Genomic DNA, 15800 nt, shown 5'->3' with positions numbered 1-15800 from the left:
AAACTAGAAATGTATAAATATATAAAAAGATAGACTAAAACCGACAACTCAAAGTTTATCCAAATTTAAGAGAAATAAATAGTATAACACTACATTTGGGGTTATAGTTTTCATTTCTCCCGAAATGGGCAAGGTTGGAGATGAATAAAGGACAAAATGGGAGAAATAATGAAAAATGAGAATGGATTGAAAATGCTCTAAATGTCTCATTTCGTACTACTATTCACATTCCAAACCACTTTTCATTTTTTTTTTCAAAGAATGCTTAATTCCGGGTTTGATCTTAGAACTTTAAGATTATTTTTTGGTTTTTTTTTTTTATATATTTTTGAAAATTATCCTATTGCGTACGAAATATCAATTTCTAAGTGTTTAATATCACCGTTTTAAATTAATATGATATATAATTAATATTACTATATTTGTTTAACTTTTTGTTAATTTAAGTAAAAACCAAATTGTTTTTCGAAATTTCGGAATTATTCTTAAAATTTTGAATTTTTTTTTAAATCTGAAACATGTTTTTTCTTGGTCCAGAATAACCATTCCGGACGAAGTGGTTATTTTTCTAAAATAAATTGGTAATTTTTTTCAATAAACTTTAAAAAATAGTTAGATCGTTTAATTTCCTTTTTATCTATGGATTAATTTTTTAACTAAAGAACAAATTAAATGTGGTGCGAAACAACATTAGATGTGGAAAGATTTGGCATAATGACCGTTGGATCTTTAGGTCAAAATCACAGCCACACGATTACATCCTCCATCATCGCCGCATCCTTCTCGTTTAAACTAGCTGCCAAATCTCCACCTTTGACCTAGGGCTTCTTATCGTTCGGGTCATTCAGACAACATCCAACTATAAATTCATCCCTCCTCAACTCCTTCGAATCTGCGATCCGTTGCCATATGATTTTTGAGGCTCTTTTGAAGGAAAAAAACTGGATTATGAGGTGTTAAATCTTCAAGAGCATCGCATGTTTCATCATTCGAAGCTATACGTTCGACGATTGGTTCATTCTGGCGTGTATGATTGATGTGAATCAAACAAAGAAGACTTGATGTTTATGCATTCTACTCAAAGGAGGAAACGTGATTATTGTTTGGATCGCCAGAGAATCGGCGGCTTTTCGTTATTCGTATGATATATGTCCAGTCAAATATGGAGCACAGGTACGAGAAACCATAAGTTTTTTGATTTTATCCTTTTTTTTCCAATCAAACGATAAAGATTTCTCGGCTATCAGACTATGCGAATCTCCAGAATTTTACCTGAATTAGTCCCGAAACATACCGAATATGCGAACCGATGCCACAAACAGAAATTCTTCGATTATTCGTTCGACTGATGTATCTACATCTTTAGTTGAGCTTCCATCTTGAAATTGATTTTTCATCTCTTCTGAGGTTTCACATTTAAATCGATGCAGACATTATTTATCTCTGTCCTCTAAGGATTTCTCGAATGGAGACGTCATTCGCGTCATTGGGGTCCGCGGATAATAAATCTTGTTACGTTGTTACTAATCTAAATCTCCTCCTATCACCACGATGCGGGGAAACAATCTTCCTAATAATCAAGGAACAAACACTCAAATTGAGTGCTTGTCGAAAAACTAGATTAGGGCAAATTGTAGGTGTTGATGATATAGACTACTTTTTTCGTTCTTCATCTGGATTTGAGTTCTCCATTGATTAATCTACAAACTAATGAATAAATGGTTACAGTTATGCTATTTATATGCAAGTACTGTTTCTCTTAACAGCTCATATGGCCTTCAATTCTTTACACCTTGTCAGATCTCATCAGACTGTGATACATTAAGATCTTTTCAAGATTTCTTCAAAGGAAATAGCCCTCATAAGTCCAGATTTATAAATTAATGTACGGAGGGTTTTTTAGATTTTGGCCAGAGCTTCGTTTGCATAACTAATAAATATTACTCACATGCCTTTTCCCAAACCTAATGTCCATTGTTACAGTGCTACCTTCAAAATCAGCATGTATTAAATATTTGGCATACTTGTAAATCTTGTCTTGAAGACTTGAACCTTTATCTTATAACTTTCTTGTTTGTATAGAGACATAAAGCAGGTTAGATATGTGGTCAACGATGGGCTAAAAGATGAATTTTGGTTTTTAAAATCCTATAAGTTTATATATGTTGCATTTATTTTCCCAACTCATCTTTGGTTTCTCAATAATAACCTTCTTTGATGTTTTGCTACTTGAGTTTGCAGGTTACTCTGAACTACTTCTACCTTGCAAGCGATAAGTTGATTGTTTAGAACCAGTGTAAACTAAAGCATACCAGAATGGATTTAGAACTTTTGAACCATATCAATGTGGACTTAAAATGGAACATACTGAAAAAAGGTCGAAGGAGCATGGCTAGACGCCCGAGGAAGACAGGGGCAGACACTTTTGAATTGGGTAACAAAAAACAAGATCCAACTGCTTTTGAAACAAAGAAGGTATTTATTATTATTCTATATATAGTATATTTCAGATGTGTTTTATCTTCTATGTGGCATGAAGTTTTACTTTTTACTCTTGTCTTCCTGACAGGTAGCTGACACTCCTTTGAAGAGAAGAAGACTTGTGCATGAATCCCCATCTACACCTCCTCAAATTTCATGTCTCCATGGCAATGGGGTTCTTCCACCTGGACCTCAGACTCCTTGTGTCCATTATGAAGATCCTAGTCAGCGGTATCATTCTTCACTATCTCAGAACCTGAAAACAAAGTCCAAGACTCGATTGAGAAACAGTAATAAATCAAATCCGACAAAAAAAGTTGACTTTTCAGGTATTGAGCTTCTTGCTGCTGCTGCATGCAGTAGCTTCACTCAAGATAATGCAGATTATGTTGATGATCAAAAAGTGTTGAAAGAAGACACAACACCAGGAGCTGATTTGTGTGCTGTTGATATAAAAGAAACTTTGATATCAACGGAGTCAGATGAGGCAGAGAATAAGGTTGCATTAAGGTTACATTGGGACTTAAATACTGTAATGGATGAGTGGGAGGAGCCTTGTGATGGGTTGCTGGTTAAATCTCAGCCTCAGGAAAATTGTTCAGAAGATGTAAAGATGAAGTTAGAAGAAGGGTATGAAAGTAGATGCACCGAAGGTGTATCTGTGAATCAATTGCCTTTAATTGAAAGCTGTAACGATGATTCTTTTGAGAAAACACATGAATCGATTGAAGATTTGGGCATAAAGACGATTACCAGCAAGACATCAGATTGTGAAAGCTCTGTAAGTAAATCAGATACACAAGAAGAAACCAATGTGAAGGGTTCAGATTCAGATTCAGATCAGCAGCAGGCTGTTTGTGAAGAAGTAATTATTGAAGGTGGTTGTGAATCCCCAAAAGTGTTGAAAAGTTATTGTGAGAAGAAAGGTGGTTCAGAAGATCCTTGTGGTTCAAATTCAAATGTTACTGAAGATGAACATGAGGTTGAGATGGAGAAAGCTGAAGAAGTTGGTTATGATTCTCCATTTGAAGATGGGGAGTTGAGAGAGAGGGTGTATTATGAGTCTGATAATACATACAAAGACAAAGACAAAGACAAGGATGAGCTTGGGAGTATTGAAAACCCTTTGTCAGAAGAAGTTGACCACAATGGTGAAGGTGAAAGCTCATTATTGTTGGCTGACAGTGTGAGTGTGGAAGAAAGTAGGAAGAATGTCGGTAGAAATTATAATAGTAGTAATTGTAGATCATGGTGGGATACAAACAAGAGCAGTAGTCATGAGCACAATAGACCCAGAAATGTTGGTAGAGATTACTATTCTTATAGTCCAAGGGATAGTGGTTATAGGGCCCACAACAGAAGAAGACCATCATCATCATCATCATCATCTGAAAGAAACAATGGCGATGATAGTTACAATCACAGGGCACCGAATAGATACAGATTTCATTCACGAGAAGAACATCATTATCATTATCATTATAATTATTTAGAAAGAGAAAGAAAAGTAGGTTGCTATTCAAGATCCCGATCAGGATCTCCAATCGCATGGCATTTTCAGAAGCCAAAGAATTTGGATGTTGTAACACAGAGACAGAGACAGAGACAGAGGAGCCTTGAATTTGATCAACCTCGACCTCATTCTTCTTCTTCTTCTTCCAGATATACAGACAAGAGACACTCAGATGATCATCACAATTACAAGGACAAGAATGGTTATACTTGTACCCGAAAGTAATAACCAATCACTTTGTTTACTTATTTTATTTTATTTATTTTTTTGGTTTTAAATCTTCATTTTCTCCTTTCACGAGAGGGGTATTTAGGACATTGTTTTTTTGTTTGGTCAAATACCATTCATTGGTTTGGTTCTCTCTTTGGCCGTGTCCCCTCTTTTTTTAGATAAGAAAAGAAACTAGTTTTTCAATGCAGAAAGAGCTACTTACATTCATGCTTACATCATCGATTCTTTAATAAGAACATGGTATTATAACATGATTTTATCAAAATTACAGACAAAACAATCCATAGGGTAATGAGTTTGCAATCCATCAAATTATGACTCATTTTTTCTTGTGTAGAAATGTCCTTAAGCATGTATTTGGAAGCAATAGTCTGGTTTAACACAAAAGCTACTTCCTTGTTTAATCTTTCCAGTCTCAAACTACTGTGATAGAATCAGGAATTCACCTTTAAAAACCACAACATAGGTTGATCAGAACACACATAAAATAGGGAATTAGAAGAGAAGGAAACATACTTTATGTTGAGATTAGAAAGTTTATGGTGTCCTCTAGTTAAGGAATTTCTTTTCTAATGCCAAGGGCGTCTGGCAAACCAACGTGTAGAAATATAGCAAATTGAAAAGAAATAAGATGAGTACAAACAGAACAGCGAATGTCTCAAACCATGAATGAAGAAACTTTAAATTTTGAAATTGAGATGCATATTTTATGGATTAAATTTACAGCTATACCTCACCTAGCTCTAATTTTAAGCAAATGGAAGGCGTGAGCCTTAACCTCGCTAACAAGAATAGTGGTATTCTTCGTTTTGCGGTGAAAAACAACCCCGTTCCTCATGAAGGTCCATATCACCCATGCAGATAGGGATATAACTCATGTATGTTTTGTTTTAAGCTTTCACATCAACAACTACATTAATATGGACAAAAATAAGCATATTCCTTCAACTTGGCATTAATATCGAATCAAAACCAATGAAATCAAACAAAGTAAGTAACACATGGCATTAGATATATATATTACAGGAATCATAAAGAGCCGAAAAGACCCTTTTCTTGATCAATCCACTCTCACACTTTCTTATTTATTTATTGTTATAATTCACATTCTTCTTTATCATCACCAGTTAAAGCTCATGGACTCCATATGAAGATTCTTAGCCATCTTTGATGAACATATCTTGGCAACTTCACGTCTCAATTTTCCTGGTCCACTGACCAAAACGCCCACATCCGCCTCTTTCTTGTTCTTCTCCATTAGCATCCCTGCAAATCATCAACGGAAACATCAATCTTTAAGACTAACAACAACAATTATTTTCTCTATTAATTTATTTGTTTAATCAGCGCAAATTAAGGTAATCAATAACATACTCTTTAAATCAGGCCTATGGCCAAAATGAACCTCAGTAGTTTCAACAACAGACTGACGATCAAACCTTTCGATCTCACCAACTTCATCGACCTCAAAGTTTTGAACTTTCATCCCTTCCTTTTTGTCGTTCTCCTTCTTTTGCCACAGATACATGAAACTAGTAGCCAAAAAAACACTAACACAGACGAAGAACATGTCCCATAACGTTTTGAATGTGTAATTGTAGACCTTATCACCTTCAATGTCATCTTTAGGGTAGATGTGGTATCTGGTGACAAACCCCAATAAAATCAAAAACATGATAAAAGAGGATGAGATAATCGCACATAGCCATAACCAACTGTCAGGTCCAAGTTGTGGTGAAACAGGAGAGTCGGAGACATTTGGTTTGAACCATTTGGTTTGAAGAGGTGTCTTGATGTTTTCAAGGGTCTGTGGCTGCTCGACTTCTCTAGTGATGTAGGCGTGTATTTGAAGGTTTATTTGGGAAAGATCTGAAGGCGTACTGGTTGATGTTAATGGAATCAAGAGGTCAAGCATCGAGAGTTCTGCAGAGTTTTTGAAGACACAAATCAGGAGAACACTTGTTGGGATCTTGTGATTTTTATCAGGTTGTTGTTCTTGTCGTGCCTTTTGGAAAGTAAGCTCGCGAATTATAGAGATGAACGGGGTGATGCCGCTGCCTCCACTGATCAATACCAAATTCTCATAACTACAAATTAACCGAAATGTTTGAATGTCAAGATTCTAACACCAAATTAAAACACTACAAGCAAGCATTAGACTTTCAATCAATTTAACATTAAAATCAAAATTCTGGTTAAAATTAATTAGTAGGTCAAACAATTTAAAATGGAGTGTATATATATATATATATATATATATATATATATATATATATATATATATATATATATATATATATATATATATATATATATATATATACCCTAATAAATGAAAATGACTTTGCCTCATGTCCTTCTCTCATAAAACTAACCACATGACATTTTGTCATAAATTGAGATATATTTATTTTCCACTTGTCATTACTTTAATTTTCATTTTCAATATATTATTAATTTAGTTTCCATAAATTAAACCTACCATAATAACTATTAATTTTAAATTTTAAATTTTAAATTCAATTTCAAATAAATTTACAGTTTAAACCTTTATGTTTAATATTTTGTTATAAGTAACCCGTTTAGTACACACTAAACACATAATTTTAATTAATTTATTTTTTGCATGTTTTTTATAATTTTCACTTATTTCAATTTCAAATTCAAATAAAATTTCTATTTAATCGTTCGTACTTAACATTTTGTTTTAATCAATCTGTATAATATACGGGTCTCACAACTACTATATATATATAACCTTAGAAAATGTGGTGAAGTAGGTCCATAGGGTCCTTCAACAGAGACTTGAAGACGTTGGATAGCAGAACCAGAAAGCTCTTGGTAAAGTTTGTGAGACCACGTTCCTTGACACTTGATCACAATGCTGAGCATTTCAGGCTCCATGTTAGCATTGGAAGTCACTGTATATGAATGCCACTGCAACTTGGAGATTAATGGCACATTTACGAACAAGAAGCTTGCTGGATGATACTCTAATCCTGCAACATATTTGACATAATTTATCAGCTTTTTATCGAACATAAACAAAAGTACTTTCCCATTTGTAGACCAACTAATTACCCTAATTAAGATTTTGGGCACAATCAATCTTACCAGCAATCTTGGAGAAGTTAAGTTCGAGTGTGTCACAAGGCAAGAGGCGGGCAGCGATAAGCCTTACATTTGTCCGTGATTGCAAGAATCTCAAGTACCTATCGATAAGGAAGAGGAAAATTCCGGGAAGAATCAAGCAGAAATAGGCTACCCCGACATGGATGATGTAGAAGAAGAGGTAGAGAACGTAGGTTTGGTGTGTGTAGAAGAAAAGCTCGAACATCTTTCGCCTTACCCGAGTCATGCTTGTCACCCACATAATCAAAGCAAGTACAAAAGCAATCTCTCCAGCTACATTTGAAATGTAAGTTCTACTCCATTCTAGCATCTGCATATATGGCCAAAAAATTGCAAGTTTAAAGCTTTGATCGTAATCCTATTAAAGACTGAAATGACAACTATGTTAACATGCTACAAGTATTGTCCAAGCAAGTCTTCAAATTTTAAACTTATTTTCGATCCAAATAATTAGTTATGCAACTCGAATACACTTTTAGCTTTGTTAAAAAAGAACGCAAAGGACATGTGGTCAAATAACTATTTAGTTAAAAACTAAAAATCAAATAATTAACTATTTAGATTAAAAAAAACTAAGGCTAAAAATGATAACCATATTTTTGTGAATATTGAAAAAGATGTATTTTTTATGTGTAATTAATTAGAAAAGACACCTCAAGAGTTTAAGAGTTGAGTATTTTGTTATGGATTTTTAACTAAAATCGAAACTAAATGAAATATTTCGGTTTTTCATTTTGAAAAACCAAACACTCAGTTTTGTTTTGTCTTGTTCTTTGATTTTATTCAACTATGAAAAAATGATATATGGATTCGATATCTTTCGACTTATGTTTTTATACATTTTCGTTTGTTATATAAACCCACCTCCAATTTCAAATGATATCTTTGAAAATCGATTGGAATGCTTAATTATATAAGTGATGTTAATTAGCAGTAAATCATATGATTTTGTGTATAATTAAGAGATAATTACTTGTGAGGTTAATGGATGTATGATTTTGTACATATTTAATTATTGGTTAAAGTAAATAACCTAACATACAACTACAATCTGAAACTATGCGTATTGATGAGTCAATAAATAGCCCTTATTGAGTTTTTCAAATATTAGTGAGAGCATGTGTTTCTTTTGGGGTGGCTTTAATTAGCGACAACAAAAATATTTCTTGGATTGCATAGAAGAAAGTCTTAAACTCTAAGGACAAGAGTGGGCTTGGTATCGAAAGCCTTAATGCTTACAATTACAATATTTCTTTATTATCAAAATGGTGGTGGAGTTTTTGGAACCGAGAAAGGAGGCACATGGGAAAGAGGTTATTGTTGCGTTACATGGAGCGGATGGTAGCATCGGACGCACTAGATCGGCAGCCAAAAGTGGCGGAACTTCGAGCGCTATTATCCACTTGCACATAATTATGGATAACAGATGGAGGTGGACATATTTTGATTATCCAAACATCAATGTTTTGTTTGGAATATCTTTCTGATTTTTTTTTTCAAGAAAAATATTTTGATTGTAGGTTAGTGAAGAATTATCATCAAGTTTCTATGGTTGAATGGTGTTAAATAAAAAAAGAAGATTCATAAAATGGATATAGGTTTTTTTGTTTGAGCAAAGTTGATGAATGTTAGTTTTTTCTTTTGATTTAAATATATGTTTATGTAACATCTTTATTTATATATTCAACCACCGAATGCTCTTATTTATTTGATTGTAATTTTTCTATTTTGATTATGTTTATTTTCTATTTTGATTATGTTTATTTTATATTATTTTTTGTTGGGTTATCCTGCACAACATATTTAAAAGACAATATTTAAAAGATAACATAATTTTGAACATTTGATATGTAATTATGATAGACTTATCATGATATGTTCTTCATATGAAAGTAATCTATCCATATTACTACGACAAGAATTACATATGCCATTTAAGAAAATATATATATATATATATATATATATATATATATATATATATTATATGTGAATGGTTTAACATGTATATGCACCTATGTATGATATAAATTTACAATTAAATATCTTTATGTTTAATAATTGAAGGGATTAAAATGATGCATCAAAACCAATTATTTAGACGAATATAATAATAATAATAATAATAATAATAATAATAATAATAATAATAATAATAATACATTTCCAAGTACCATATTCATTTGAAACTCACACTACAACTCAAGAGTTTTCTAATTTATGTATATTTATTAGTTACAACTCAAGAGTTTTTAACTCATGACTATTAATTAGTAATCAATAATAACTTTTTATTTTCCTTTATTTTATAAGGTTGTAAAGTTTTCCTCATTAAAAATATTAATGTATTTGAAGAGATCTGTTATTTAAATATGAAGAGTTAATATAAATGTTATAATCGATGTTTTAGTGTTTTTTTTGTTATTAAAAGTTATAGTGTTTATTTTTCATATTCTTTATTATTCGTTGTATATATATATCTTTTTTAATACAAATGTTATAATAGATGTTTTTCTACTTTTGTGTTACTAAAAGTTTCAGTTCATATTTTTGTTCATACGTTTTGTTACCCGTTATATTATCATTCATTTGATATATAATTTACACAATTTTAAACGGTTTATAAAATTATCAAATAATTGTATATATCACAATGACTTAAAAATTAAACTATAATGTTTAATAAAACTAATATGTTAACTATATAATTTATTCCATTTTAACTATTTAATTTGGTAAAAGATATTATTTTAACTATGTTGCGCGGGGATTTTCCTAGTATCTTATAAAGCTAGCATTTTTCCTTGAACCTCATGCATTTGAAACTCCCATGCATTTTTTCTTTCACCACATTCATTTGAAACTCCCATGACTTTTCAATTTCTTTTTAATAATAATTATAATTGGTTAATAAAGTTAAATAAATATCAAACCTAAAGTGTAATCATATATAAACTAAATTTCAATATTAAAATAATATCTTTACTTCTTCTTATAAAGTTATGTTCTTTAACTTTTAACATATTATACTTAATTTATTAGTGTTAATATATTGTTGGATGTAAACAATTATCATTTTAAAGATATAATTTTGGAACAATTTGTATAAAATATTTAAATTATTAATTTAAATATAACATTACAGGTTCAGCTTAAATATAAACTTTAGTTTACCTTAAACAACCATAAATAATATTTTGTAAATATTTAAAAGTGATAAATTGTATTATCTTTCTAATAATGATTTTAAATTGGTTAATAAGGTTAAATAAATATCAAAGCTAAAGTGTAATCATAAATAAACTAAATTTCAATATTAAAATAATATCTTTACTTCTACTTATAATGTTATGTTTTTAACTTTTAACATATTATACTTAATTTATTAGATTTAAACTGTTGTTGTATGTAAACCATCATCAGTTTAAAGTTACAACTTTTGAACAGTTTGGACAAAAATACTTAAATTGTTGATTTAAATATAGCATTACAGTGTCAATTTAAATATAAATTTCATTTTCACTTAAAAAAACCAAAAAATATTTTGTAAATAGTTAAAAGTAATAAATTGTAGTGATAAATGCAAAAACTAAACTGTAATATCAATTTAACTAAAATATTTCTCAAAGATATTTTTATAATTGTTAAAAGTTTTCAAATAAGTAGCTTAAAATAACTTACATTAACAATAGTTAAAAATAATTCTATATAAATGATTATATTGTTACATTTAAAATCAAAAAACAATTTTTGATGTTTTAAATAGTTATAATGATAAAAATTAAAACATTAAGCAAACTAATTTTAAAAAATTAATCAATAATAATAACAACTATAAATAACATTGAACCATAATTATATTTAATTTTATTCACGTATAATTCGTGTGTAGAAGTTATTCAAACTATTAAGATAATGCAGTTATAATATATATATATATATATATATATATATATATATATATATATATATATATATTATCATATAATTCAAAATAATCAATATAATATATTAATTTAGTATACGAAATTATGATATCAAATTTGACAACAACATTATTATTATATTTTAAAAAAAAACATATATTGGTAAAGACTTCAACTATATAGGTGTTTTTCGCGTAACGTGCGGGTATTAATATAGTATATTAATATATTTTAAAGTTTCTATAGAGATTGAGGGGGGCAAAGCATCCGGCAACCCCCCTACTATCTCCGCCCGTGATCATAAAATCGTAAAGGTTCTAAGTTCATAAAGTATTTTCTGTTCAAAACAAAAATCAGCAAATATTTAAAAATTTGGTTGCATGCAAGCAGGATTTATAATAATATAGTTTTTATTTTGGTGTGTTTGTGTAAATCATGTCATTATGTCCGTAAGTTTTAGTGAATATTATAAAGTATTATAATTATATATAGTCATGTTAATTAGTAGTTTTATTTACGATCAATGATATCTTCTCTAATTTCAATGCATTGTCTTAACATAATTACATTTTTCACTTTAACTATTGGTCTCTAGTTGGTCTCTAGTTGATATAAAATGTCACTATAAATCATTCGGTGGTTATCATAACACATGCAGAAATGAAATTTTGTAAAAGAAAAAAACAAAAAACGATATTCTCTAGACATTTATATAATTCCAAACGACCACTTCACAATAATTAGAGCACCCAATATATGGATAGGTTTTCAGAGGTCCAAAACTAAAACCCGTCCAAAAATTATTGATGCAAAGTGGACATCAGCTAGCTTCTTTTAACTAAGGCATTCCCCCCCCCCCCCCCCCCCCCCCCCCCCCCCCCCCCCCTTGTCTCTCTTGAACTACGAATAAAGCAGTTTTTAATTTAAAATGTTCACTGTGGTTGATGTTAAAATATAATCTAAATCAATCTATAATAGATAATATATAATCTATGAACTAATTCACCCGAAAACAAATTAATTAAGAAGCGAAAGGAATTGAAAGAGATGGAAGTACGTACCAAAGCCATTTCATGAGTGAAAGCCCAGTAGATAATAAACCCAACGCTATGTGCAGTAAAGAGAACCATGGATAAATGGCCAAGCCATATGTGATACCTGACACTTGACTCAGATGTAAGCCCAACGAGTCTTAAGATCGATGATCCACGTGTCACCGGAAAGAACAGAAACGCCCACGTTATGTTCCCGATATACCCAAGTCTCAACGATACACTACGGAACTTGGTTAGCCACCTGCATGTAATATAATCGTTGTTCACAGAACAGTACAACTTTAATTTGTTCTAGCTAGCTAGCTAGCTACTAATTAGATCAACCGTTTCTTTTACCCGATGCAAAAGAGCTTTTTCAATTTGCTTATTAATTTGAAGGCCCACAATATATATATACACCCTAATCAAGTACACTACTTAATTATTCCTAAATCCCGATAAAAGTAATCTGGCCAATCATGGCGAAAATCGACAACTTACTCTTTCTGCACAACTCCATGATGCATATGAGGATGGGTGAAGCTGACGTGCAAGTAATTGTATAGAGACCATCCTAGTAGAGCGATGAACATGGCTGCAAACACCAGCTCCATCACGCTCACAATCCCTAGAAGATTCGTCACAATTAATGGACGTTTCCATACGTCCAACCATCTTCTTCTAGTCAGATTACTGCAGCAAATATATATTACTTGTTCGATCAGTATTTCAGTATATGCACTTCTTAAACGAAAAACAACAACATAGATACTAGCTAGCAAGAACTGTTGGGATGCAGTACTCCGGGGTTGTGAAATTAATACTATCTTTGTATTGCATTCGAGATATATATATATATATATATATATATATATATATATATATATATATATATATATATATACTAACCTTTCAGAACGAGATTTCTTCTGAAAATGGAGATAAATACAGCCCAACGATGCCAAGAACATTATGGGAAATGAGAAAAGCACAAGATTTGTCCCTGAAAGAAAATACAACATACTTCTTTGGTAAATCATTTATGAATCGGAAACAGTTAATTTTCACAACAAAAGAATCCTGACAACTGACAAGACAAACATGCAAACACAAAGATAAACGTGTATATATATAAGGAAACCTTGTTCACGAAAATAAGTTGAGTCTAGTCGATTTGCGAGGGTAGGTTTCCATGAAAATTTGTAGGTTTCCGTTGGCAGCATAACCCACATCATGAGCCACCCAACGAAAACAAGAAGCATCACCATTCTTACTACTGCACTGTCTTCCATAATCCTCAAGAACTCGGAGCTTCTTTTTTAAAGAAATGGAGGTATTGTGGTGTGTCCCTTCCTTCTATGAGTTTCACTTAAATACCATCGAGAATGAAAGTGGAAAATGATCCTCATCTGATGTTGACCCAAGCTGCAAGGTCTTTTGTAATTGACATCTGACCATCCATATGCTTTTGGCGGATATGTAACTAAAACCTAGTGCCTCACTTAATTAAGATTCCTAACAAAAAACCAAATTATCAATCAACAAACCTTAACAAAAATTCCAATTAATTAACAAAACCTAATATATTTTACTACCAATGATTAACAAACTTTAACAGTAGTTTAATATTAACAATTAACAAACCCTAGAGCCAAGTTGGTAATGAACCTAAGGGTGTTCGTTTGAATGTATAAGTTTGATCCGATGCAATCAAATTAATCCAATTGATTTTAATTTTCAAAATATTGATTCAAATAGTCCAAATTAAATTAAGATAGGATCCGGATCAACAGAATTATAATTTGGTTGGACCGATTTTCACAAAGTGATTTTCAAGAGTCGAGGCATTAGAAAAAGGAAAAACACCCACAAAGTTATTACATTTTGACATTATAATCAATTAAGTCCTTTTTTTTTCTTACAATTAAGCCCAAAATATTGATAGTTGTTTACAATTAAGTCCCAAAAGCATGCAACATGAGTTTTTTACCCTGATAATGAATGATTTTTGGTTTTTTACCTTGGTAACCGGTCACCAATCGAATATGGGTGCTTTTTTTTTTCCATAAATGTGATCAAAGATTAGGGCTAAAAAACCGCATATGAGTAATTTTTGAGTTTTTACCCTAGTAATTGGTAATTTTTGGAAATTAACTAATGTTCGTGGGTGTTTCGATGTATGTACCTTTTTACTTTGGAAAATAATAATTTTCACCCCTGTACTTTTTTAAATGTAAGTTTGACCTCATAGAATTTTCTCATCAACAATTTGCACCCCTCTACATTGTAAAATGACATTTTCCGTAAGAAGTTTCATGTACATGCTTATTTTTATGTATGTGTGTCGATATAAATTCGAGGTAGTTAACACTTTGACATATATTTAAAACTTTCGTTCGTTAATTTAAGAAAAAACAAAACTTACTTGTTTTTTTTATATACGTACCAGTATAAATTCAAATTTATCTACGTATAGACATAAATTTTTATTACATTTTCGCGCTTATTTTTAGTTATCTTTGGAAATAAAAACTACATTTTCATCTATTTTCAACATGTAACAACTTAGTTTCTACTACTTCTTAAATCCATTATTGTTACTGTAACGTGCGGAAAGTAAAATCCTAATTATAATCAATATATAAGTTTTGCTCTCACTTCATGAGTTTTCCATCTTCTCTGCTCTCGCTTTCTTTTGTTCTAAAAAATACACAAATATTTGAAGTTTTTATATTACAAAAGTCGTTTATTATTTACTTTTTTGAACAGTCGATGATGTATTAGCTCATTTAAAACTTGAAACAAAATGAATACATAAGAAAATTAATAGGCATAGAATTCATTTCCTACGTTATAAAGTCTAAAAGTGTAATGTTGATATTCGTGATTACGTTGTACAATGTACACAAACAATCGTAGCAAACCGTAGACATTCAATTGCATATTTCTTAGCAATTGTTTTTCAAGCACATCAAGATTGCTTATTATTTATTTAAACTTTTGAAAACCAAAAGAAGAGAATGAATAATTCATTTCTAAAAATCTAACATCATATGTCCATTGTTAATTACAAGTGTGAATAGGCGGCTACTATTGACTACTAATTATACATTCTTGATCTCAAAACCGAATAATTTTGCAAAATATGTCATTTACCATAACAAATAGTGTGTCATTTTTTCTAAACGGCAGATGACATATTAATTCATTTAAAACTCGAAACAAAATGAATATATTAAAGAATTTGATATAGAATAATATCTTTTAGGATATAAATTCTAAAACTATGATAGCATGATACTTGATTACGTTGTAACACTACAATCGAAGCAAACCATTGACATTTGCTTATTATTTCTTCAAAGTTTTGAAAACAAAAAGAAAAAAAAAGCCAATAATTCATTTACAAGGTATAAACCCGTTAAGTCTAATGTTAAATTTCTTTTATTGATTGCTTTGTGAATAGTTAGCTATCTTTGACTT

The 15800-nt window shown here is 30.8% G+C and overlaps 2 protein-coding genes across 4 annotated transcripts; one reads left to right on the top strand and one right to left on the bottom strand.

Moving 5' to 3' along the window:
* Positions 1-827: 827 nt before the first annotated feature.
* Positions 828-4438, top strand: LOC145088846 (uncharacterized). Of its 3 annotated transcripts, XM_079027278.1 has the most exons (4): positions 828-1173; positions 2242-2475; positions 2570-2712; positions 2811-4438. In XM_079027278.1, exons 3-4 carry the CDS (start codon positions 2607-2609, stop codon positions 4217-4219), a joined length of 1515 nt encoding a protein of 504 aa, XP_078883404.1. In that variant the 5' UTR covers positions 828-1173; positions 2242-2475; positions 2570-2606; the 3' UTR covers positions 4220-4438. The 3 variants fall into 3 exon arrangements, with proteins under 3 accessions (XP_078883404.1, XP_078883402.1, XP_078883403.1); XM_079027276.1 differs by having other exon boundaries at positions 2570-4438; XM_079027277.1 differs by having other exon boundaries at positions 2235-2475; positions 2570-4438.
* Positions 4439-5156: 718 nt separating this feature from the next.
* LOC145088845 (ferric reduction oxidase 4-like) lies at positions 5157-13682 on the bottom strand. The gene is made up of 8 exons (XM_079027274.1): positions 13459-13682; positions 13227-13320; positions 12819-13010; positions 12345-12579; positions 7340-7667; positions 6984-7224; positions 5600-6312; positions 5157-5491 (listed from the first exon to the last, which is right to left on the bottom strand). The coding sequence occupies exons 1-8, from the start codon at positions 13607-13609 to the stop codon at positions 5346-5348; spliced, it is 2100 nt and encodes a 699-aa protein (XP_078883400.1). The 5' UTR covers positions 13610-13682; the 3' UTR covers positions 5157-5345.
* Positions 13683-15800: the final 2118 nt, after the last annotated feature.

This window comes from Lactuca serriola, chromosome 2 (genome assembly GCF_051521515.1).
Source record: "Lactuca serriola cultivar US96UC23 chromosome 2, Lser_US96UC23_V15, whole genome shotgun sequence".
In the NCBI taxonomy this organism is placed as follows: domain Eukaryota; kingdom Viridiplantae; phylum Streptophyta; class Magnoliopsida; order Asterales; family Asteraceae; genus Lactuca; species Lactuca serriola.
The sequence above is the reverse complement of the archived record's forward strand: the minus strand, read 5'-3'. Positions and strand labels throughout refer to the sequence as shown.